The following is a 24,497-nucleotide window of genomic DNA, read 5'->3' as shown; positions in this document are numbered from 1 at the left end:
ACCCATACTTGTCTTAAGAGTCGATCAGGCTCACTGATTTGGTGGATGCATGTTATTGTACCCCAATTGCATAGATTGAAGCTCATGACGTTAATCACTGAAGTGTCTGGTCCAGACTTGATCATTTACAGGCCATTGCTAGATAAACAGCGTAAATCAACAATCAGGGACATTAAGCTGATGGAAGCCAGAGGTAGAGTGTTTTATGATAGATCAATTATATGTCATTCATCAGAACATATGTGTATGCTAAGTATTGGCATTTTCTCTTCTGGCAGCTATTAAGGAAGCTATACAGCCATAGTTATTAGTGAAAACACTTCCTCCATGTTTCTATTTGTAGACTCAAAGACCTTGACTTTTTAACATCGGCTGAGAAAGAGACACTTAAAGTTCTCCAGAAAATGTACAGGAAAGATAACCAACCACAAGCCTTGATACAGAGATCGCGACCACAGCCAGACACGACGCAGACAGGAACAGGTGGAGATATATATAGTGTTTTTCATGTTCAACAGGGAAATGATGTGGTCTGGTTTGTGAGTTAGGTACAGGAATCTTGCTTTGATGAAGATAAATGTGTGTCTTGTCATACCAGGACCTTATTTCCAGGGGTGAGACATCTCAAGATTACAAATTACGTACAGAAATACATTACCGACTAGGTCCCCTGCAACCATTTAATGTCATAACAGGCGACTGAATGGGTTGATTCACTCGGTGACTTGGTTGTTAATTGTCATCGTACGACATGGGGTGTTGCTCATATCCTTCACAGGCTGATCTGGTCCGGACTTTATTATTTACAGGTCGCCCTCATATAACTGCAATATTGGAGTGTGGCATTAAATAACATGTTGAATAGTGCATGGTGGACCAGTTGTTGAAGGCAGCACAGTTTGACCTGCGGAGTTGTGGACCTTTGTGTGATGTGGTGCCTGGTAGAAAGCCTCCCAAGCAGACAGTTTCTTGTACTGATTGTGTAACCAGTAAAACCAGTTAGTGGTCTTAGATTCCAGTTCAGCATTTGTCCTCAGAACTCCATGTCGGTCGAAAGACGGGCTTCTGAGGATGAACTGAATACACTGTGTACCCTTGCTCCTTGTCTGACATTGCATCCTTACAGCGTGGATTGTTGTTCATGCTATCAGCCACTTATTTATCTGACCTAGACTCAGTAATTTTAGACTGTTGGAATATTGATGAAACGTTCACTCACTGACCACTGACTGACCACTGACTGACCTGGTCGTAGTGGAAGTAAGGGCTTTGCCCTACATCTTGAAAATGCTGGGTGCATAATTTTTAACTGCTGTTCATGGCCGCATGGTGACCGTCAGCTTTCCTTCCAGATAATGAAGTACTGATGACCTTAAACACCAAGTCAACTCGTGGTAGACTTTGGACATGTTGGAAATACTGACAGTTCTTACGTCAGAAGACCTGTGAAGATCCAGGATAGAATAGGTCTTCAGCAACCCATGCTTGCCGTAAAAGGCAACTAACGGAATCAGGTGGTCAGACTTACTGACTTGGTTGATGCATGTCATCATATCCCAATTGCGTGGATCGATGCTCACAAAGTCAATCTCTGGATTGTCTGGTTCAGATCAATTATTTACAGACTACCGTCATATAGCTGGAATATTGCTGAGTGCAGCGTTAGCATGCTTTATGGTAGTGTAGTGTCTTATCATGTCCACATACTTGTGACAAGGATGTTGTACTTGGTGACACAACTGGTGTTTGATGGCAGACCCAGATGATGGGTCAGTGGACAGACCGGAGGGGAAGACGAGGAACTCGAAGCTGAACCGCGGGATGATGATGGTGTGTCGGAGCAAGGCAGCCGTGAAGAAGAACACCAAGACAGAGGGGGACTCATCTCTGGTGGACAAACAGACTGAGAGACAGCACATTGATGTCACCAATCTGGGTACTGTGGGCATGTTTCTCATCAAATCGGCTAATTCACACAAACCTTAATTGTTTGGTCAATAGAGGTGTTAAGTACCATACTTATTCCTAATTTGTATGGGGGGGCCCAGTTGGTAAGGCACCGCGATTAGCTGTGCAGAGTTGCGTCCCTTGGCTACACAGAAACCTATGATTGAGGGTTCGAATACTGGTTTCCCCCGATTATGTTTGTCAGCACCATACCCGTGCTCGTGGGTTTCACTGAAGGGGTAAACGTCTGAGACCTGCATCACCTCGGGCTTTCCTCCCACATTAAGCTGACACACCACGATATAACTAGAATATCTTAGTTTGTATAAACTACCTCCTTTAACTAAAACGCTGAAGAAAAGTAGTCTGTTATTATGCCATCAAACCAATGATTAAAGCAGTAGTCCATCAGGAAATGTCACTAGTTCCATTACTGTTCTGTTAAGTCATAGATGTCATTGTAGTTGATGATTTTGCTGTGAGTTCAATCTCGGTACTTGCAGTAGAAGTCCATTCTTGGAGTTTCAATGATATATTTCTCCAACAATTGCCATGGTGTGTTGCATAGACCTGCAGACGGAGGAGAGTGTCGGCCAGTACCTGCAGGATCTGTACAGCCGGACCCTGGAGGCGGAGGATGGCCTGGAGGCCTGTGTGCAGATGATGGTCACAGTTGCCGTGCACTTTATGAAGGAGGCACATGCAGATAATCCAGAGGTGAGCTAGTATAGCAGGTACTGTATGTAGGGCAGTACGGCAGACACTGTATACAGGTAGGGCAATATGGCAGACACTGTATACATGTAGGGCAATACGGCAGACACTGCATGTAGGGCAGTACGGCAGACACTATACAGGTAGGACAATATGGCAGACACTGTATACATGTAGGGCAATACGGCAGACACTGTATGTAGGGCAGTACGGCAGACACCATACATGTAGGGCAATATGGCAGACACTGTATACATGTAGGGCAATACGGCAGACACTGTATGTAGGGCAGTACGGCAGAAACTGTATACAGGTAGGGCAATTTAGCAGACACTGTATACAGGTATGGCAATATGGCAGACAATATACATGTAGGGCAATATGGCAGACACTGTATACAGGTATGGCAATATGGCAGACAATATACATGTAGGGCAATATGGCAGACACTGTATACAGGTATGGCAAAATGGCAGACACTATACATGTAGGGCAATATGGCAGACACTGAGTACATTTAGGGCACTAGATGAGATACTGTATGCAGAAGCAAGACGGCAGACACTATGTAGGGCAATACATTAGATAGTGTCTTAGGGTTATATATCAGATGATGTATGTCGGGGATTATATCAGATATATTGGATACTGTACTCAAGGTAATGTGTCAGACACTGTATGTAGTGTAATATGTCACAATCTGTATGTAGGGCAGTATATCAGATGCTATGCACTTCATAAGGAGACCCAGTGTCCTCGGGTGCAGGTATGACACTATGTCATAGACTGTACAATTCACAAGGAGGTTGGACATTTCATCAGATACTGCATGCTTTGTGAGGACACCCAGTCAGATAGGGTGAAGGTAGGACAGTGTGTCAGATAGGTTACACTTCATTAGAAATACAGAAAACTCTGGTTATAATGAACTCAAAGGGACTAAATTTACTTCATCATAACGGTAGTTCCTTATAAGCATGTATACAGCATATATACAGCAAACAGATGGGACCAAAAAACATGTTAAATCCGTCAATTCATTATAAGCTTGTTCGTTATAAACGTAGTTCACTGCATGTGAAAATCAAAATTTTAAAACTTATCCTATACATTTTTCTTCCTTCTTTCAATCCTAAGTGGAAACGTTCCTTGACAAAGGTTTCCAGCTTCTTAAAAAACAATTCATGCGAATACACCCAGCATTACCATGGTTACCTTCCCAGAAATCAGGGTCATGCATTCTTTTCTTGCCAATTGACATGTGCTGAACACGTGGTTTCCCCAGAAGTTAGAAGTTGATGGATGATGATTTATGGATAACAACTTCTTTATTTAATAAATGGATTATTATTATTATTATTAAATAAAGAAGTTGTTATCCATAAATTATCTCTACTTTGTCAGTGTGTGACTTATTCTACAACATAAGTGTATCACTATCTCCAATGGACGATAGGACCAACCAACTTGACATGTATTTTTATGCTTCATTGAAACCATCAATCACTGTATCGGTGATTGAATTAACTGAATTGATAGTTTAAGATGGAAAGAGGAACGATTGAGTTCAAACTCCTCTGCTAGAGGTTGGTAATCAGCCGAAGTTAGATGACGAAGTATGATGTCAAGATCCCAGGTCAGTGGTCAGAACTGAGATGACTGTTCCGACAGCTTGTAAGACTGAATTAATGCTTACAGCTCAGCAATCGGAGAGATCTTTGAGCCCGTTTTATTAGCAACAACAGAATTGATGGCAATACGTAGCTAAGGTAAAACCCTTAAGCTTACGTGACGACCGAAGATGGTAAAAGTATTGATCACTTTTTGTGGAGACGCAGTAGCGGGCATCAATATATCACACACGTGACAGTAGGCTTCAAAAGCGTTCCACTTATGAATGTATAGCGACTTGGTTGATGATCTGTGAGCCTCAGAAATGGTCTCGGCAACCCTTCTGAAGTAACTCTTGGCTACATGGGATATGTGTAAATGCGGCAGATGCACAAATTGAGGGTTTCGGGCGACGGGTGGAGCAGCTGTGAGTGAGGTTGAAGAAGATTGAGTCTTAGAGGGTGATGATGAAATCTTCTGTCTGTGAGTAAGATGAGCGTGGTGAACCAACTCCATGTTGGCCAATAGGGTCCCGACCAGAAGCAGTGTGAGGTGACTGGTGGATGTTATCTTCTGCAGGACATGAGGTAGAACACTGGTTGGGGTAAAGACGTAAGCATGTCGGCCCTCCCACAAGATTACTGACATGTTGTGGTCCCAAGGATACTAACCGGGATAGCTGAGTGTTGAAGCAGGTTGCGAAGAGATCGACATTTGGGCACAGGAATAACTGGCAAATCCACTGGAAAACTGTTGGCTGTAGGCGCCATTCCATTGTCGGGTTGGAACAGGGAGTTGGCCGTGACACTGGAGATGCTGGAGATGTGTCTCACCCGTGCCTAAATATTGAGTGAGTCGATCAGTGGAAGAAACTCTTGCCAGGGAGACAGTAGTGGCTTGGTGACTTGACATCGACTTGGTACCAAACAATGGATAGGTTGTCCTCCTGGATCATCAGACTGGAGGAGTGAAGGGGTGTCACCCATTGTGACACGGCCAAATTCATTGCTTTGAACTCTAGGGCGTTGATGTGAAGATGGTTTTCTTCGTGAGACTACCGCCATGCCACTTGTAGTTCCTGGCAATGAGCTCCCCAACTCATGATTGTGGGTCGACATAGAGACGTAGCTTCGGGATAAATTGCCACAAGGAGACTCCTTCGCAGATGTTCAATGGAACTAGCCACCTTTGAAGATGTGGACATATGTGGTTTAACAGGGAGATTAGAATCTGACAATCGTCATTCTGGAGATAGGGCTTGAGAAAGGACTGAATTTGTCGTAGGTGGAGTTGGCTTCTCCAGTTGACATTGAACAAAGGAAGAGAAATGCATAGTGTGAGATAGGATAAGTATTATTAAAGTCTGATCCATGTCTTTACACTGTAAACACAGAGTGTCTTGTGTCTCTTTTTGTCCATCTCCATCTCACTGTTGCTCCCCACTGTATCCTCGGATCAGGTTCAGGCCACAGAGCTGGTACAGCGAGAGGTTGTCGTGTCCAGTGCTGCACTGAGGGAGAAGTATCAGAGTCGGGCCTCAGACGCAGACAAGTCCATGAAGATGACCGAGTAAGTGTCATGAACTATATTCCACAATATATATGTTTTTAGCCACATCAAATTCCATGGGTTATTCCCTATCGACCATTGTTGACAAATTTGACAAATTTATTGACGTGTAATAAGGAAAAAACACAAACTATTGCGTTTATGCTAAATCAACTGATACTTACACAAAATTAGATAAATGAGTATTTGTATTTGATTTTGACCTTTTGTAGAAAAAAACCACTTTATTTTTGGCTTTTCAGTAAACTTGCTAAGGGTGCTAAGTATGCTGAATACTTCCATTAAACTAGATAAACTAGATGAAGGAATATTTGATTGTGACCTGTGTTTGTGCAGATACAAGCTGCAGACTCTGTTGTTGCTGGAGATGGAGTCAGCTGTCCTCAGTGCCGACGACTCCCACATAGAGAAGCGTGTGGACGAGGTAATTTTTGGCTCTTTTGGACGGTTTTCTTGTTTTGCATGTGACATATTTTCTGCAGAGTATTGTTCTTTGAAATATATTTTGATGTTTATCAATACATATAGGCAATATCATGAAAGGGTTTGTGAAAGGGACGTAACTGATATTTTGTACTTCATGTTTGATCATTAGGATTGAGGAACATCATTATGGTGCCTGTTGTTATGTTTAGAACCAAATAATTTAGGCTCATATTGATGATAGAAAGATGTTTTAAGTTTTACATAAATGTTAATGGACTTGTTTTTTGGATATCCTAAACATCTGAAGCTATTTCTTTGATTCTGAATAGACACAAATTTAACATGTCCGACAAACAAATGTTCATTGTTCTGATCAGGTGGTGAACATTTTGAGGACTTTATCGTTCATCGAAGAACCAGGCTTCGTTCCCAAGTTCCTCAATAATGTCATTCTAACCAGGTGAGTGAGTCCATCATTGAGGAATACTTCAGCAACAGCTAGACATTAGTCGAAGTAGCGATACTACGGAGATGGTACAATGTTGCACAAGGTACTGGCATTGGGGCACAATTGCTCAGTGGTCTAGAACACTAATTCTCTGTGCAGAGTTGTGTCCCTTTGTGTTGCCAGTATCTGCTGAGCATGGGTTTGCCCTTGGATGATCCTTGGCCTTTAAGCACCAAACCCGTGCTTGTGGGTTTCATGAAAGCAGCTGTAAATGTCTAAGACTATTGGTTTTTAACTTCCCTCCCTTTTCCCCCCTCCCCCTCCTACCATGTTTGCCCCTACCTGCCCTTTGTTAATACGAGTAAATACCCCCAACATATACCTGCTTTATCTTGTTAGCTTTACAGCAATAGAAACTAAAAATTATACTGATAACATGGCAAACCCATAAAAATGGAAAATTTCTACTAGTCCCTACGGTACCTTAACTATTGGGCAGTTTGGCAAGGACTATAGGATGATTGCCAATTTCTATCGCTGCTTTATCCTGCTGAGAAACCTACCCATTATATGATAAATGTTGTTCTGTCTACTGTAAGGGCCCAGGACAGTCTGTAGATGCTGTTGGCTTGTGTTGCAGTTACTCCGCGACGCTGCCGAGACTGTTGGTCAGTGTGTATGATGAACTGATGCAGCCCCTTCCAGACTCCCTCGCCATGTTTGCATCTCCAAACAAAAGTGCTGACTCATCCGTCCTGAATGACTCCCTCCAGAGCCATGACAGTATTGCCGATCCGGGTTCACAGTCTGATGTGTTACAGACCCAGTCCAGTAGAAACCTGAGGTGTGAATCTGGTGTATAGCTATCTACTAGAGCAATGATCAGTTAATGATGTGTTACAGTCTCAGTCGACCCCGTGAAGATTCGGGGTAGAACTGATCTTCAGCAACCCATGCTTGCCATAAAAAGCGACTATGCTTGTCGTAAGAGGCAACAAACGGGATCGGGTGGTCATGCTCGCTGACTTGGTTGATGCATGTCATCTGTCCCAATTGTGTGGGTCGATGCTCATGATGTCAATCACTGGATTGTCTGGTCCAGACTCGATTATTTACAGACCGCCGTCATACAGCTGGAATATTGCTGAGTGCGGCGTTAAATAAACAAAAAACAATACAGTCTCAGTCCAGTGGAAACCTGAGGATGGAGGCTGGTGTATAACAATCTGCTAGAGAGCAGTGATCAGTTAATGATGTGTTACAGTGAGTGAGTGAGTTGTATTTTTCACCGCTTTTAGCAAATATTCCAGAAATATCATGGCGGGGACACCAGAAATGGGCTTTACAAATTTGTAAATCGAACTCGGGCCGGATGTGTCACAGTCCCAGCACAGTAGAAGCCTGAGGTGGCTGCTGTATAACTATCTGCTAGAGCAGTGATGTCTCACTGTTAGTAGTGTTTTGTTGCTATACATCCATAAGTTTATGTACACAATACAGGAACCGGAAGCTGCAGCATCCAAGTCTCTCGGACTATGGTAGCCGCAAGCAGATCATGGTGCACAAGAAACCTGCTGCAGCCAAACCCAAGGTGGGTTGAAAAATAGATATTGTTTTTTTTAAAATTATCCTATCTCTATTCATTTCTACTTTCTTCTTCGATAATATGTTGAAATGTGCTTGAACAGAGTTTCCAGCTTCTAAGAACAATTCACCTGAACACATCCAAGCATCACCATGGTCACCACCCGAACAAATGGGTCATGCACGTAATCCTATGCATAGACCTGATAACGTGCCTAATAGGGCTGGGACAAGTCCAAATTTACTACCTGGGTACCCGACCCCCTATTACCCGACCAAACCCGGGTACCCACTGTTGGTCTCAACTTTTGGGAACAAAATGACTGATTGGGAATTGTTTTACCGCAGCCCTGGAAAAAACTATTTAGATACATGTAACAAACAATCAGATCATGGGTACACTGAAGTTGACTAAATCTCTATTTTTACTCAAACATATACAAGTCAAAAGGAATGTGTGCATCGTCAGAGAGAAATGCAAACATTAGCGACTTGTAGTGTAACCACTGAGCTACAGTGAGTTTTTGTCATTAAACAATATATCACGTAACTGCATCAAAAGTGTTGTGCTTGTTGCGGTAGATGCAGTTTGGAAGCACGCTGTACTGAATATAAACACCTTCTGGAGGCTGCATTTTCTATTTACCTACACAAGGGCCATACCATCGACAGAAGTTGATCACAGCTCCAAATCCTGAGACTCTGACAAGAAGTCTAAGGATGCAACAAAGCCTAATTTGCTGTCCGTTGTTACTAATAAATCAACGAACAAACCTTGTTTTTCAACCGTGTCTACTGCTGTCCCCCTAGACTCCTCGTTACCAGTACTATCGTTGGCTAAAGACGGGATTCTGACAGCTTTTTGACAGAAGATGTTGCCGATAAAGGCTCACTGTCTCCCAGGAAGCATCAGGTTCCATCTTGTTCCTTACCCAAGGCTTACAGTCCACAAGAAGCTCGATCAAACGATCCTCCCAAATCCTGATCACACTCCTTGGCATCGCAGTTCCAAGGTTCAACGAACAGACTCCTCCACCTGATCCTGGAATCGAAGCTCTTCCGATAGCCGCTCTCGCTTTCACAATCAACATTCAGGATCGGCCGACTTGTAATGGATACAGGCGCTCTCCAGCTCATGATCCCCAGACTACTCGAGTTCGCCGAAATGACCGTCACTGATCTTCCCCAGCTGATTGTCATTTGTACGACTCTACCTTGGCGGGATTGTCATTCACATAATTGTTCCTAGTTCTCCTTCGAAGTCTCCGTTTGGGCTCCTCTCGTCTCATCGGCTCCAGTTGCTCCTGCCACCTACGCAGTTACTCCCTACTTCTTGGAATCACAGGGACCAGCCTCTTGACCCGAACTGAACTTCGACTCCCTTGTACAGGCAGTCACCAAGGTCATCGGTGCCTCCTGTTGCGACCAGTTCCTTCACAGACTGCTCCTGTTAGTTCTGCGGTTCTGGTTCCCTTAGTTGTGGACTTGCACCAGCTGCTGAAGTAATGGACCTTCACTGTTCTCTGACTTCCTCTACAGAGAGTTTCGTAACTGCCGGCCTTGCTTCAGTTCTACACTGGATCGCTGATCAACTCCATCTGGATTGCTGTATGTACGCGGAGGATCATTTGGGTTTTGCTGATTCCTCGGCAAGGAGGACTGGTGCTGTGAAATTCCTCCACCAATCTGGATCGGGCTTTTGTTTCGTTTTGACACCTACGCAATCGGCTTCATTCTCTCCAATTTGCCTTGGAGGATGCCGGCACCCACAGGATGTCTGCTACTGTCTCTCCTCAGATACTGGATGGTGATGTCTCTACCCTGTGTCCTCAGTGTTCCTTTATGTCTTCAACACTGGAGGATCATGAACTTTCTCACTATAACTTGACGGTTCGATGTACGCTGCCTCTGATTTCCACCACCCTGTCTGCGATGGAGGCCCTGTCATCATCACTGTCTCACAAGTCTCGAATGATACCTTCTTTCATGATGCAGTCCTAGTGGTCCTGGACAAGGTGACGGTATTCTTGACCTGCTCTCCCATCGTGCAGCATCAGTCATCTCTCTGTCACCATGGGATTCTACAATGTTTGCGCTGCACCTCCTACTGTTATGCTCCCCCTTCCGGTCAAGATGTCAGCTTGTACACATAACAACATGATAGTTACTTAAACAATATTTTCCCGTTATGAGAATAAAAATAAAAATAAGAAACAGCAGATATTGTTGGAAACAGGGTATTCATTGCTGTGAACCATGTTGACATTTAATAGACAATTCCAGATTTTGAGTTATTTTCCAATTCATTGTTCTCATTTTGCGCCAAACAGACTTGAAATCTTGAAATTTAACACCTGTGTTTATTATTACATTAAGTAATACGTTACCACTGTTATACCGAGGCTGTTGTCTCCCACAACTGCTGCTATAGCGAAATCTGCCACAGAGATCTCAACTACCTCATGCAGCACGTGCGTAGCCACCTAGCTGCCATGTGACACCCTTCACTCTTGTCTCCTTCGTCTGCATAGCAAGACGTGTATACCTACTGCTGAAGCGTTCCTTGAATATTTGGTGATATTTATTAGAGTTTATTCTCTAATAAACTGTGCTTTTATGGGGCGTTGCTGTAGCTACGCTTGGTTATAATTTTCCTGCCAAACGGAAAAATTTTCCCGCCCTTTTTTCTATATACTTGCGGGGTTCGCGTATGCACGTTGTGTTTTACGTTTCCCCTGTTCTTGTATGTTTTGGGGGTTAACATCACTTATTTCTTTAATAAAAGTTATATTTGTATGTTATATGTTCACATTGCTCGTTTATTTTCTTGTTTTCTTGCTCGTTTGTGAATCATTGTGGTGCGTGCATTGTAACCAGGGGTCCGGAAAATTTAAAATCCCAATCGGACATTTGCATTTAGGCCACGCCCCCTTCAAATAGCGTATTTTAGTACGACTTTTCACACACATTACAAGTTTACGTGTTCATAATATGATGAATTATGAATTGTTTCAATTTAAATTGTTTAATTCACCGTACAATTAATAACAAATAATATCATTTTAGATTTACATGGAAAACATACGTTTGTTTCTTTTATAATAACGATCTGTTAACGTAGTGAACGGTCTAATTAATATTCATGAGTTATATTCATGAGTCTGCTCAAGTGTACGCGTTGTAACATTTGGATCGAGACTATTATCCCATATTTGGTTATCACGTGACCTCACAGGAATTTTTTTTTTTAAACTAAAGATTTTTTTAAAAACAAGACAGATAATTTAATCACAAATACAAAAATATATCGTTGATAGCAATAGTTATTTGAATACTTTTTTCATCTGTACTTATTTATTGACCATAAAAAAATTGGATATCGATCGTCCGAGAAAGCAAAATGGCGGTCAATCAAGATTCAATATACGACTAGCTACTGAAAACAATAAAATCTGCAAATCCTCATTGTATGTCAACCAAGTAAAAGTCGTTAGCCACGACTTACAAAATGATCGTCCAGACTTTGAGGGTTTGGCAGATCCGCTCGACTGATCTGCATCGGTCGACTGGCTGTCGTCACGCTTTCGCTTCTTGTCTCAGGTTACGTATCGTAGCATTGTGAGGATAATGAGGTACATCGATGATGCAAGGTATTAATGTACAGTTGTAAACACCTTTCACTCAAATTAACAAGATGTTCTCAGTAATTAATCCTCGATTAATCAGTGTCAACTCAGTTTATTGCCTATTACAGTGATTGACCAATTGGACTATCATGTAGGTACGATGTATTTACAGCAATCGAAACAAACAAAGCTTGTCAGTGTAGTTAATCTTCATTGTGTTGCAACTGCAGACAGAAACTGCTCAGTCCTAACTGTTGATCATGTCCGGTCAAAATTTAAGAATGTCCGGACAATACTTTTTAAAATGTCCGGTAAGCAATATTTTAAAACGGACATTTGAGATTCCCAATCGGACATGTCCGGCGCATATGACGGTTTCCGGACCCCTGGTTGTAACCATGTTTTGTTCTTTGTTTATAGAATACAAACAATGTCTGACATGGAATTGTCCCCAGTCTCCACCCCCTCTACCCCTGCTCCTTAGAGTTGAGGGGTGTGCCGAAAGTTTGTCATCCCGGGATCCCCACGATCATTGCCCGCAGTGCAGGGTTCCTTGCGGGGACACCCGGTGCACCCTGTGCGAAGGTCTGGGGCCTGCGGAGTTTGAGCGTTACCGACTGTACGTACAGTCCGTCTCCACCCCTGTGGTGGCCGGTTCGTCCGGTCGGGGTCCCCGTGCGGGTACCACCTCCTCGGCTGCGGCGGATCCCTTTGCAGCCCTCGGGCTGTCAGGGGATTCCGTCGCCACATTGTTGTCGAAACTTGTGGACTCCAAGCTGGCGGCCTTATCGCAAGATAGGCCGCTGGCTGTTCCGTCCCCACCCTCTTCGGTGGCCGCGGGTTCGGACGCGGGGTCCACCAGTACGGCGGCGGCTGCCGTGGTGACCGGTCCTTCCTCGAACCGTTGCTTCCGCTATCGAGGACATGCCAAAGCCCCTGCCGATACCGCGGGGAATCCACGGTTCCGTGGGTTCCTCCGAGGTGTACGACGAGACGTCCGACAAGGCTTTCCCGGCATCAACCTTGCTGCGCGGGATTAAGCCTTCTTAGGAGAAGGCCTTCGCGGCTGCCTCCGGTCGGGGTCTCCCGTTACCTCCACCGTCGTGGAGAAAAGGGTCTTTCCCGGTACATGACCTTGCCTTTCCCGAGGCTGGTCCTTCCGCGGAAGCCCATGTGGAGCGTTTGGGGGTCCGTGCCCCACCGGTTGCCACGGTACCACAAGGTACCTTGCAACAGCTGGACACCCTCGCTCGACACTCCATGCTGGCAATGTCTCACAGAGAAACATACCTGGCTGCAGCGGCCAGTCTGGTCGAAGGTTCTCCTACGGACCGAGAACCAGCGCATTTACAACTGCTTGCTCGGTTTAAATGCTTCCCTGGAGTACGTTGACGGGGCTTCAGCCTTTATTTCCGGCACGTGCCATTTTCTTCGGTGCCAGTTGTATCTGGTTGCTTCAGGGTTGGACGCTGCCAATCAGGAGGTGCTCTTTTCGCAGCCTTGGTCTGCTCGGACCCTGTTTAATAACAAGATCCCTGGGGTTCTGAAGGAACAACAGGCCGCTGTGTCTGCCAAGTCCTCTCGGCACACACTGGATCTTGTGGGGTCCTTGCATTGGCGCCTGGGTGCCGCTCCGAAGCGGGGCGCGCCCCAGGATGCTGCGTCCGGCAGGCCTAAGGGCTCGGGTTCTTCTTCCTCCGGGAAGAAGCCCCGCTCTGAGGGCTCCGGTAAGGGTTCTCAGCAGCCCTTTCGCGGGAAGAAGGGGAACTGGGGGAAGCCCAAGTCCTCTAAGGACGGCAAGGGCCCCTCCAGGTGACTCTCCTTGGAGGGGTTCGTATGCCGACAGCGCCAACTTCGGTTGGCCCGTAGGCGAACCCGAGTCACTTGGCCCTGGACAGTTGCGCCTGCCCCTCTCCTTCCCCAGTGGGAGCCAGACTCCAGACTTACTGGGAAAATTGGGAACAAGTGTTCGACAACCCGTGGGTGGTCAACACGATTCGGTACGGCTATCGGCTCGATCTCAAAGCGAATCCGCCGCTCACCGTTGCCCCGTCGGCAGGTTTCTATTCGGAAACCGATCTTCCCTTCCTCGCCGATGTCATCGGCAGGTTGATGGAGAAGAGGGCAGTTCGGGAGTTAGCTCTACCAGAAATAACACTGGGGTTTTACTCCAGGATATTTCTCGTTCCCAAGAAGGACAGTGCCGAACTCAGAATGATTCACAACTTGAAATCGTCCAAGTTCAGAATGTTGAGCTTGGCGGACCTGAAAGCACTGATCATGCCTGCCGACTGGCTCGCTTCGATCGACCTGAAGGATGCTTATCTGCATGTTCCGATTCACCCGGATCATCACAAGTATCTCAGGTTTGTCTTTCAAGGCAGGCACTACGAATGGGTTGTACTCCCATTCGGTCTTTCATCCGCTCCCTGGCTGTTCACCCGGTTAACCACCCCCATAGTGGGGTTCCTCCACCGGAGGGTGTCCGGTACTTCGCTTACCTGGACGACTCGCTAGTAGCAAATCGAATGACGGACACCCTGTCACGCCATCTCGTTTTCGCACGTCGGCTCTTGGAGCAATTGGGGTGGATTATCAGTCTCCCCAAGAGCGAGTTAACCCCTTCTCAGAACTTGCAGTTCATCGGAGGTCGGTTCAACACGGTGTCCCATCGCCTCTTTGTCCCCCCAGACCGGTGGCACAAGATTCAGGCGATGATTGCCAAAGTCTTAGCGGTGCAACAGACTGTTCACTTTTGGGAACAGCTGTTAGGGCTACTTGTATCAGCCCAGGACTGCACCGAACGGGGTCGTCTCCAACTCCGCCTGCTGCAACGGTTTTTAATCCAGTTGTTAGCAACGGAGGTGAACAGTGCGACCGTCGCCCTCCCGGATCGGCTCCGACCGCATCTGGAGTGGTGGACGGTCCCTTACAATGTCTTATCAGGAGTCTCTATGCGGCCCTACTGGGCCACGTTGAACCTGTATACAGACGCCTCTCTAGTGGGCTGGGGAGCCCATCTAGAGGGGGAGGTGAGCTCTGGGCTGTGATGCGTAGACGAACTAGGTCTTCACATCAATTGTCTCGAGTTCAAGGCAGTGATCAACGCAGTCAATCACTGGAAGCATCGTCTCGTCGACGCCCGGCTCATGCTGGCGACCGACAACACGACGGTAGTGTCCTATGTGAACAAACTGGGGGGAACCCACAGTCACTCGCTACTCGATCTCACGTTCGAGTTTTACGCTCTGGTGGACAGTGTCCCGTGCCAGATACGCGCCCGTCACATCCCAGGTGTGCGGTAGGTACTGGCCGATGCTCTATCGAGGCCTCAGGATCCGAGCCCCACAGAGTGGATGCTGAACCCAGTAGTGTTTCAGTGGCTGTGCGAACGTTTGGGTCGTCCGATGGTCGACCTGTTCGCAACGCGGTTCAACAATCAACTCCCGTTGTTTGTATCACCAGTCCCGGACCCGAGGGCCATCGATCACGATGCTCTCGCATTAGACGGGACGGGCTTGGATGCTTATGCTTACCCGCCGACAGCGTTGATACCACACATTCTAAGCCGGCTCCGAGGAGTTCGCTGTCGAATGTTACTGATCGCGCCCATGTGGCCGAACAGATCGTGGTACCCCGACTTGCTGACCCAGGTCACGCAGTCGCCACTTACACTGCCTGTGAGACCGGATCTCTTGATCCACCCTCACACCCGTCAGCTTCATCCAAACGCAGGGCAGTTCAATCTGCACGCGTGGATGTTGTCACCGAGCGTCTGAGGAGTAAAGGTTTTTCTCGCCGGGCGTCTCGGGCATACGTTAGTATGCATCGTGATTCTACCCAGAAGGTGTATAATGCACGTTGGGTTATTTTCACGAAGTGGTGTTGTAAACATCACATTCATTCGCCAGATAAGGTATCTGTGCAGGATATTGCTCGTTTCATGTCTCACTTGCGAGAGACCCGGAAACTCTCCGGGGGTTCCATTGCCAACTATGTCTCGTCCGTTGCTACGGTACGGGACATTGCTATGGGTACCAGTCTCTCCAAAGAGCCGGTGATACGGGGTATTATCAAGGGTTTCAAACAGCACGATCTTCGGGCACCGGCCTGGGATCTTTCCCTAGTGTTGCAATCACTTACGGAAGCTCCGTATGAACCCTTGCATAGTGCTTCGTTCCGGCATGTGACTTGGAAAACAGCATTTATCCTCTCCTTTGCCACGGCGGCACGGGTATCCAAAATTCATGCACTCGATGTCGCCAAGGTACGATTCGATAGGGGTGACGAAGGAGCGGTCCGCCTGGGCTTGCTCATGGGCTTCGTCGCCAAGAATCAGAGAATCGGGCAAACAGAGAGAGAATTCACTGTAAGATCACTCAAAGAAATCTTACATCCTGCTGATACTGAGGACAGAGCGCTGTGTCCGGTTAGGGCCCTTAAGTATTATCTTAAGGCTTCGAATGAAGGTAGACAAGGGCGTGACCGTCTGTTCATATCGTGTAACCCTAATCGCACGGTTGACATAACTCGCAACTCGATTGCGTTGTGGCTTCGTTCTGTCATCAATCTGGCGTACCAGTCTCGGGGGTTACCGGTAGCGGGGTCAAACCCGCACGAGATCAGGGCGCTAGCGGCAACATTTGCCCTACACTCGAATATCTCTGTTCACAGAATATTACAAGGTTGTTACTGGCGTTCTGACTCGTTTTTTGCCAATCATTACCTCAGAAGGGTTTCTGATGAAGACTTGGAGGGGGTGCACCGTCTTGGGCCGCTGATCGCGGCACAAGCGGTCATCTGGGGGGGGGATGTCCAGCGCAATTCCAAACTCCGCAGTCGTCAGTCCTTGCATGGTGGTCAATCTGGGTCGTCTCCAATGTTCCCTGGCCGTGGGTACAGGAGTGGGGGTCCTGCAAACCAGCGCACTCACACCACAGGTGAGGCGGCTTTTTGTGTGTTTTGTCCTTATTTGTATTTTGACAATTATGTATTTAATTGTCTGTCGTGTATTCCAACCTTGTGATACATGCTTACGAATACTGGAATTAGGTCACGCGCCTATTACATACTTTAAGTAGGCTTGCTCGGGGATATACGGTCTGAATGAAATTAATTTTCCTCTTTAGACTGTTTAACCTGATCTAAGATTTAGCTCACGCCGATACAGTGTTCTCATCCGCTGCGGCGATGAAATACCTATCCAGTGGGGCCGTTTGGAGTCACCAATCGTTTTGGCAATGGCAATTGAGCCTAACGGTATGCGCTTGAGAGTGCTTTTGTATTCCTATAGGGTAACGCCTAGCTAGGTGCATGCGCATCGAGTGCTTCCGCCTTGGTGTTTACTTCCGCTGGTCGGAAGGAACGCTAGCAGTCAGGATTCGGGTTGTAGGTGCTCCCCACCGCCTACTGTGGTAGTCAGCCTCGGTATAACAGTGGTAACATATTACTTAATGTAATTTGTAGAATTTTCCTATTCGGAATATTCTATAAGTAATACGTTACCACTGGGCTGCTGCCCGCCCGTCCGTCCCCCGAGCACTTGCTCTCGCAAGAGACAAGAGTGAAGGGTGTCACATGGCAGCTAGGTGGCTACGCACGTGCTGCATGAGGTAATTGAGATCTCTGTGGTAGATTTCGCTATAGCAGCAGTTTTGGGAGACAACAGCCTCGGTATAACGGTGGTAACGTATTACTTATAGAATATTCCGAATAGGAAAATTCTACAAGTTTTATGATTGTTCAGGTTTCTTAGACCAAGTTCCCAATTGGAGGGTGGATTCGCTTGTCTGTAGAGAATTCGGTCTTCCACAGTGTAGTCACTGCAAGGTGCGGCAAGGTGTTGCACATGGCACCCCGAACCTTTATTCCACTCACCTCTCCCTTGAGTATTTGTGTTGTCGGGTACCTAATTGGATATTGTCGATTGTTCCTCTTCTTGTCGTGGTACGCTTTAATCACTCTGGTGTGTAATTGCCTTGACGAAGCATTAAAAGAGATGCTGCTGAACAGATGCATGATATTGTCTGTGGGAGATAGTGTTGTGCTCGATCTTGTTTCATTGATTGACTTCTGGATCGATTAAAAGTTGTACACTTTATCAGTTATTTCTTTGCAGCTACACTGCCTTTCATTTAACAATGTCATACGTGACAACATGTTTCGCATATTGTACCCAATCTCATGCTGTTACGTTTGAGTAGCGTAGGGATTGTATCACCAGTTGATGCATGATTTCCCGCTCATGTGATCAGGGCGTGTAGGTCGCTATGCACAGGATAACATGTGTGACCCATTTGTTTGGGTGGTGACCATGGTGAAACTGGGATGTGTTCGGGTGAATTGTTTTTGCAGATGCTGGAAACTCTGTTCAAGTACGTTTCCACATAGGATCAAAGAAAAGAGAAGAAATGCATAGTGTGAGATCGGATAAGCATACAAATATAGAATTTCCTGGAAAATTTCCAATAGATGGTCCTTGTGAAAGACTATAGATGTCAGTGTTTTGTTTTGTTTTGTCAGTGCTCAAAATAATAATAGAGGTATATAATAATAATAATAATAAAGTGCAAGACTCATGCTCAAAGCGCAGTATTAACGCAGGGGACGGATCAGTGTGCTTTTAAATGCTGTCTCTTCTCCCTGGCGAGTATACAACCAATGCCGCCTGTTCGGTGGTAGCAGGTTTTTAATTCATGTTACTGGACTGTGTCTATTCTGTCACTGCATGTTTCAGGAGGAGAAAATAAAGAGGCAGAAGAGTGTACAGCCTACAACTAAAACCAAGAAAAATAAGGGAAAAGCAGGTAATTATCTTGACCTCTGCACTGGACTGTTCATCCTTGACATTGTCTGTGTTGGTATATTTGGGTAGTGGAGGCCTCTATCATAATATATGGTTATAATATTTCTTATGTGCCATGCTCTCTCTCTCTCTCTCTCTCTCTCTCTCTCTCTGATCCCCCTAGTACACACACACACAGAGATTCTGAAGCTGCTATCACAACACTCTCTCTCTCTCTCTCTCTCTCTCTCTCTCTAATACACACACACACACACACAGAGATTCTGAAGCTGCTATCACAACACACATGATGTGTTACGATTCAATCAATAAAAAAAGAATTATGCTTGCCAAGGCCTCACAAGTATTTCTAATATGATATTTAACATACAGAAACGTTCTTGGCTAATAGTTTCTAATTATTGACAATTAGACCCAACTCACTGACTGCATGTGTTGTAGACATGGTGAAAGTACGGAGAAACCTGTTTGAAGGAGACAAGCCAAAGCTGGAGAGACGACAGTCTGTGGCTGTGATGGAGAGAACAAGAAAATCTCCTCGCAAAAGAGTCACAGCAACATCTTTTAAAAGTCCTAAAGGTGAATGTTTGAATGAAGTGACCAGCTTCAATGTATTCATAATTTATTTGAATGTATTTAAGATAAGTTGCTACAAGCTATGTTATTTGTATTTTACTGCCTACTTCATTTAGCCACATATTTTTGTTGCTTAATTCTTCGTTTAGTTTTTTTGAACGACCAAATGAGCCACTAACTTATTTAATCTAAATTTAAGGAACAATATCTTGTATACATAACATAACAAAATCAGAATACAGATATGAGGAATGTTATCTCTGAAATGATATCCTACTCATTACTTGCAGCCTCCAAGTCACCTGGTGTCAAGCGGCGGTCAGTAGCAGAGACGCCAGCACACAAACAGCGGTCTAATGCTGTGTGGAATCGTCTGGACAACAAGCGGAAGCGAACTCACACAGAGGAGGAGGTGGAGGTGGTCATGGAGTCCCCCATGAAGCAGTGTGAAGGTGAGCTTCATCAGCTACAGATTATCATCAGTTCATTCATTTGTTAGCATTACAATTCCTTCGAATACCCTGCCTCTATTTACATCCTATCCATAAATTCCTGTTAGGGCTGTCATCACAGCTTTTAGATTTTCAAGAGACGTCCTCATCACTGCCATGTTATCTAATAAGTTGTGAGGTAAACCCTATCTCAATACATTACAATAAAACTGATTTTCCTGGAGAATGATTATTATTAATAATAATCCACACCCTAAAGCAGTCTCAAGGCGCTACATTGATGAAACTCGACTTGTGCTGTGGCACCCATTAATAGGAACGTTTATGGATAAGAGTTCAACATGTAAGCTTCTGTAGCTTCCTTTTTGGTGCGAATAACAGCAAATAATATATAACAACCCACCTGTGTGTCAGATTTTCATTGTCAATACTTTCTGGGACATGTTGACCGATATTGTATGGTACAAGGCAATAACACTGACATTAAAAAGCCTCGAACATTCGTTTGAAATTCATTTGAAATACTAATTAAATAAGATCAGTTTGCAGCAGTCTTACAAGTATGTGCCTGTTAACATAAACTCGTATGTGATTGGCTAACAGACAATGTCATCCAATGAAATTACAGAAGAGAAGTAATACTATCAATGCTATTCTATATACACACCTTTCAAGCAGAGGTTGACTAAATTGATGAGAATTCTTTCTGTCAATATGCGCATTGAAATGAACAAAGTACATGAATTAGAGTATCTGCCCCTCAGCGAGTGATCGAGTTGTCAGTAATGGACACAAGTTTTGCTGAAACTGACCTGGCCCTGAGTACTCGATTACTTGTTGGAGCCCTGTTGCTCGTCATGCTGAAGACAAGGGTTTGTTTCCTACAAAGGTTCACGTGATAAGCTAATTTGTCTACCCTTCTTTAGGAATCACACTTTGCAAAGCCAATTAATACAAAGTGTACATGTACAGTGTACACTTTCCTTAAAACCTGAATAGTAAAATATTCATTTAGGAACAGAAGTAGTTTACATTTCAATAATGATAATAATAATTTTTCACCATCCTCTCTCTTTGACCAAAATGTTCAAAGAAATTATCATGTTGTGTCCTATCATTGAGCTACACCCATTTCTATCACTAAATTGTTTTGTTACTTTTGATTGCAGACAATTTCAAGAAAGTTAGTCCATCTCGGAACAAGCACGCAATGAACATGATGCGCCGTTCCTTCTACTCAGCAGGGCCAAGGAACAGGTCACGCAATCTTACCAAGTATTTCCAGTTTGCAGACAAGATTGCTGGTCGCCAACAAAGGGCGTCTCTTGGGGATGTCTCTAAATGTGGATCTGAACCCAGACCCCAAACCAGTTTCAAATCACCATCGCGTTCCTCCTTTCTCATGTCTCAGCTTATGGGCAGCCCCTCCCCCCGACACAAGACACCCAGTAAATCTCACACAGCCACCACTCCAAAACACATGGTCCGAGAATCACCGTTCCGGGGTACGAGATCTAAAACTCCAAAGAAATTTTCAAAAGTGCTCTTGTTTGATAGTCCGAAGCGTCCATTGGTTCCGGTACGGGAACATGAGTCATCTGACATAATGATGACAAGTCCAAGCAAACATCACCGGACACCGAAGAAGCAAGGACAGGAGAATGTACTGTGTGCTGCGTCACCATCTCGGAACACCAGGTCTCACACTCCTAGCAGATCAAGAAGTTCCACACATGACCAGAATGTCAACTCCTTCCCTGTAGCTGCTGACAACATTCCTATCCCATCCACCCCGAAACGAACACCTCATCGTCCTACATCTACACCCTCCCTCATCTCCCCTCCCCCTGGTCCCCCCCTTACTCCTCAGAGATCCATCCTCAAGTCATCACAGTCCTCAGCAGCTAAGAGGATTCTGGATCTGCCCTCAACTCCTCAAAGAACACCCAAGTTGTCACAAGGACTTGTGTGTGAGTCTCCCAGCCAGAATACTCGGTCTAAGATGTCCACCCCTAGTCGCACATCAGTATGTACGGCACTGTTTATGAAGAGCCCTAAAGGCAGGGTAACGCCTAGAACTAAACTATTCAGTGATGTCAGGGCACCTTCAGACACAGGCTCTCCATGCAGGCATGTGCGCTTTGATGATGTTGGTGATGCTGAAAATACAGAACAGAGAGAGTCTGATGTAGGAGTGACCCATGGTAAAACGAAACTGTCCAATCAGCCAACAACACGAATTGCATTTCTTGGTATGGACGGTTCTGTTACATCATTGAATCTGAATGTACCTGCAGTTACGTCTCCTGCATCTAAACCAGAGCAAGTGCAGAGGACCCCTTCACCTCAGAAGCAACCGAAAGTTAAAACGCCAGACTCTTTTGATAAGTGGCCAAGAAGGAAGAGAAGATGGGCATCACCGACTCCGGCACCTTGCCAGAAGGAGAACCTCCATGCAGGCAACAGTCCGGCAAAGGAAGAGGGAAGCAACACAGCTTCAGGAAGAGAAACTACGACAGAACATAACGTATCAAGGAAGAGGAGTTTTGTTGAGACCATCCAAGACTCGTCCACAATGTATTCACCATGTAAAAGATCCAAAACATCATGGTCAGAATCTATTTCATTAAAAGATTCAAAGGACACCCGGTACTGCCTTCATCAGCGAGTCAGTTCACTTGCCAGTGTATATGAGCGACTACCATCAGAGACCAATTCCAGCATGGCGACCTCTGGGTTGGATTACTTCTCCTCCACCAATGACGATGTCTTCCTGCCCAGTGGGAGCCAGGGGATGCATAGTGTCACATTGAATTCCTCTTATGGTCAAGCTTCTGGTCAGTCTCACCTTCACTCTACAAGAAACAGAAGTCAGGTCCATAGTTTAGGCAGACCAGAGTCACCTGTGTTTGGATCTAGTCCAAGCGTATCACGATTGCTTCAAGATCAACACACCATATCCAGTACATCCAGTCAGGGATTTGATGTGAACACTGAAGAGGAAGAAGAATTCCCATCTTCTCCTAAGTTCCAAACAAGTCCAGCATTGACCAACAAGCCATCAAGAACTATTTCTTCCCCACAAGCGTCAACTGCGTTTGTCTCACCAGTTCGACAGTCACCAAGAACAAGCAAGTCGACTCCTTCACCTCATTCTGTGTCACCCTCATCCGTTCAGATGTCCCCATTTCCTAGAACATCATCTGTTGCAGAATCACCTCGAGAGCGCAAGTTCTCTCCTTCCGTATCCGCTCGAAGTCTTGTCCTTCTTATGAACTCTCCCATTATCAAAGCAGATGGGATTCAGATTAAATCACCTCAGGAGAAAAGACATTCTTCACATAATCCACACTTTAAGTCGCGGAAATCACTGAATCTACACAAGTGATACCTATAATTGTAGATAATAGCATTGTTTATTTATGTTGCCATGGTTATCAGTATAAGTTTGTTGAAATGATGAAAAACCTCAAGGTTATTGGATATATCTATTTGTCATGGGTGTCATCAGCATTGCTCACATAGATTCACAATAATGCAGTAGTAGACACACTACTTGTAGCCAAGCCATCAGCAGATCATGAGATCAAGTCCTTGTAGCTCTTCTGAGAGGGGTATGTCTTTTTTATGTAATTTTACCCAAACTGGAACAGTTTGCATGATTTCATCTTTCATATCCAGAATTTAAATTTTCTGAACAAAATTGGAATGTTATACAGCATGATATTTGTGATGTGATTGACAGGCAAGTTCATGGACATCCTGGTCTGGGCCCCGTTTCACAAAGCGATCTTAGCGCTAAGGTGAGCGCAACTCTCATACTTTAACGTTTACTTACGACAGTCGTAGCGCTACGATCGCTTTGTGGAACGGACCCCTGGTGTAATGAAGTCTTATCATGAGTGGGTCTTTCAGTCAGGCAGAGCTGTGTTTGTAGAAAAGTAGAATACACCAGCTATACCTTAATCATGTTAATGCAGATTTTAATCTTTTTCTCTCTTTTGTCTGTCTAGCAATAAGTTTTACATGGGTTGCACATTTTGGAACAAAATACATTTTATTCAACTGGTTAAGACATCTATTATTTTTATGTATGTTTCCAACACTATAAAATTTGGATTAACACTAGCTAGTTTTAGTTCCTGTTCAACAGATGCAGGACTATTCCGCCATTTTTGCTAAATGTACGTAAAACACAACACTCTTTTTAAATCATTAACAAATAATTTCATAGGTCAAGTTAGGCCAAAGTTAAGTCTAGGCCCAGTATTAAATATGTTGTAAATATATAATGGGATACTTCAATTTCTTGTTTCCTTTAAACAAATATAAAGATGTTTCACATGTGATAATGTTTTTGTGTGGATACCCTGAATCTTTATATCCAATGTCATAATATAATAATCATGTTTATCAGCATTAAGAGAAATTGTTTCATAATCTTTTCACAGTACTTTATTCCTCTTAGTAAGTTGTTACTAGAAGTAGTTTGCTGATTATCTTTGAAATATATGTACATAAAACTATATGCAACTATGGTTAGTGATAATATCTAAATAAATGTGTACCACCAGGAGAAACGGGACCTAAAGAGTGCTAGGATACAATTGTGCTATGACGTCAACTTACTTCAGTGAAGATCGCCATGTGTGATGTCATGTATCTCTGTAATAAATATAAATTGAAGCTTGTGAATTATATTTTTGTGTTCCGAGGATGCTGTAGTTTTAAAATATAAT

The 24,497-nt window shown here is 44.7% G+C and overlaps 1 protein-coding gene across 1 annotated transcript in view; it reads left to right on the top strand.

Annotated features, from left to right (window-relative positions):
• The window catches only part of LOC124134113, a 35,612-nt gene extending 11,168 nt beyond the window's left edge, over positions 1 to 24,444 (top strand). Inside the window, exons 8-19 of the mRNA XM_046498783.2 lie at positions 344 to 483; positions 1,757 to 1,936; positions 2,516 to 2,664; positions 5,732 to 5,841; positions 6,178 to 6,265; positions 6,645 to 6,727; positions 7,356 to 7,559; positions 8,216 to 8,306; positions 18,662 to 18,731; positions 19,172 to 19,309; positions 19,597 to 19,758; positions 20,928 to 24,444. Of these exons, the coding sequence (XP_046354739.2) occupies positions 344 to 483; positions 1,757 to 1,936; positions 2,516 to 2,664; positions 5,732 to 5,841; positions 6,178 to 6,265; positions 6,645 to 6,727; positions 7,356 to 7,559; positions 8,216 to 8,306; positions 18,662 to 18,731; positions 19,172 to 19,309; positions 19,597 to 19,758; positions 20,928 to 23,146 (3,634 nt within the window). The 3' untranslated portion in view covers positions 23,147 to 24,444. The remainder of the gene's footprint in view (positions 1 to 343; positions 484 to 1,756; positions 1,937 to 2,515; positions 2,665 to 5,731; positions 5,842 to 6,177; positions 6,266 to 6,644; positions 6,728 to 7,355; positions 7,560 to 8,215; positions 8,307 to 18,661; positions 18,732 to 19,171; positions 19,310 to 19,596; positions 19,759 to 20,927) is intronic.
• Positions 24,445 to 24,497: the final 53 nt, after the last annotated feature.

The sequence above is a fragment of the Haliotis rufescens genome, unplaced genomic scaffold (genome assembly GCF_023055435.1).
Source record: "Haliotis rufescens isolate VD_foot unplaced genomic scaffold, xgHalRufe1.0.p SCAF_1, whole genome shotgun sequence".
Classification (NCBI taxonomy): domain Eukaryota; kingdom Metazoa; phylum Mollusca; class Gastropoda; order Lepetellida; family Haliotidae; genus Haliotis; species Haliotis rufescens.
The sequence above is the reverse complement of the archived record's forward strand: the minus strand, read 5'-3'. Positions and strand labels throughout refer to the sequence as shown.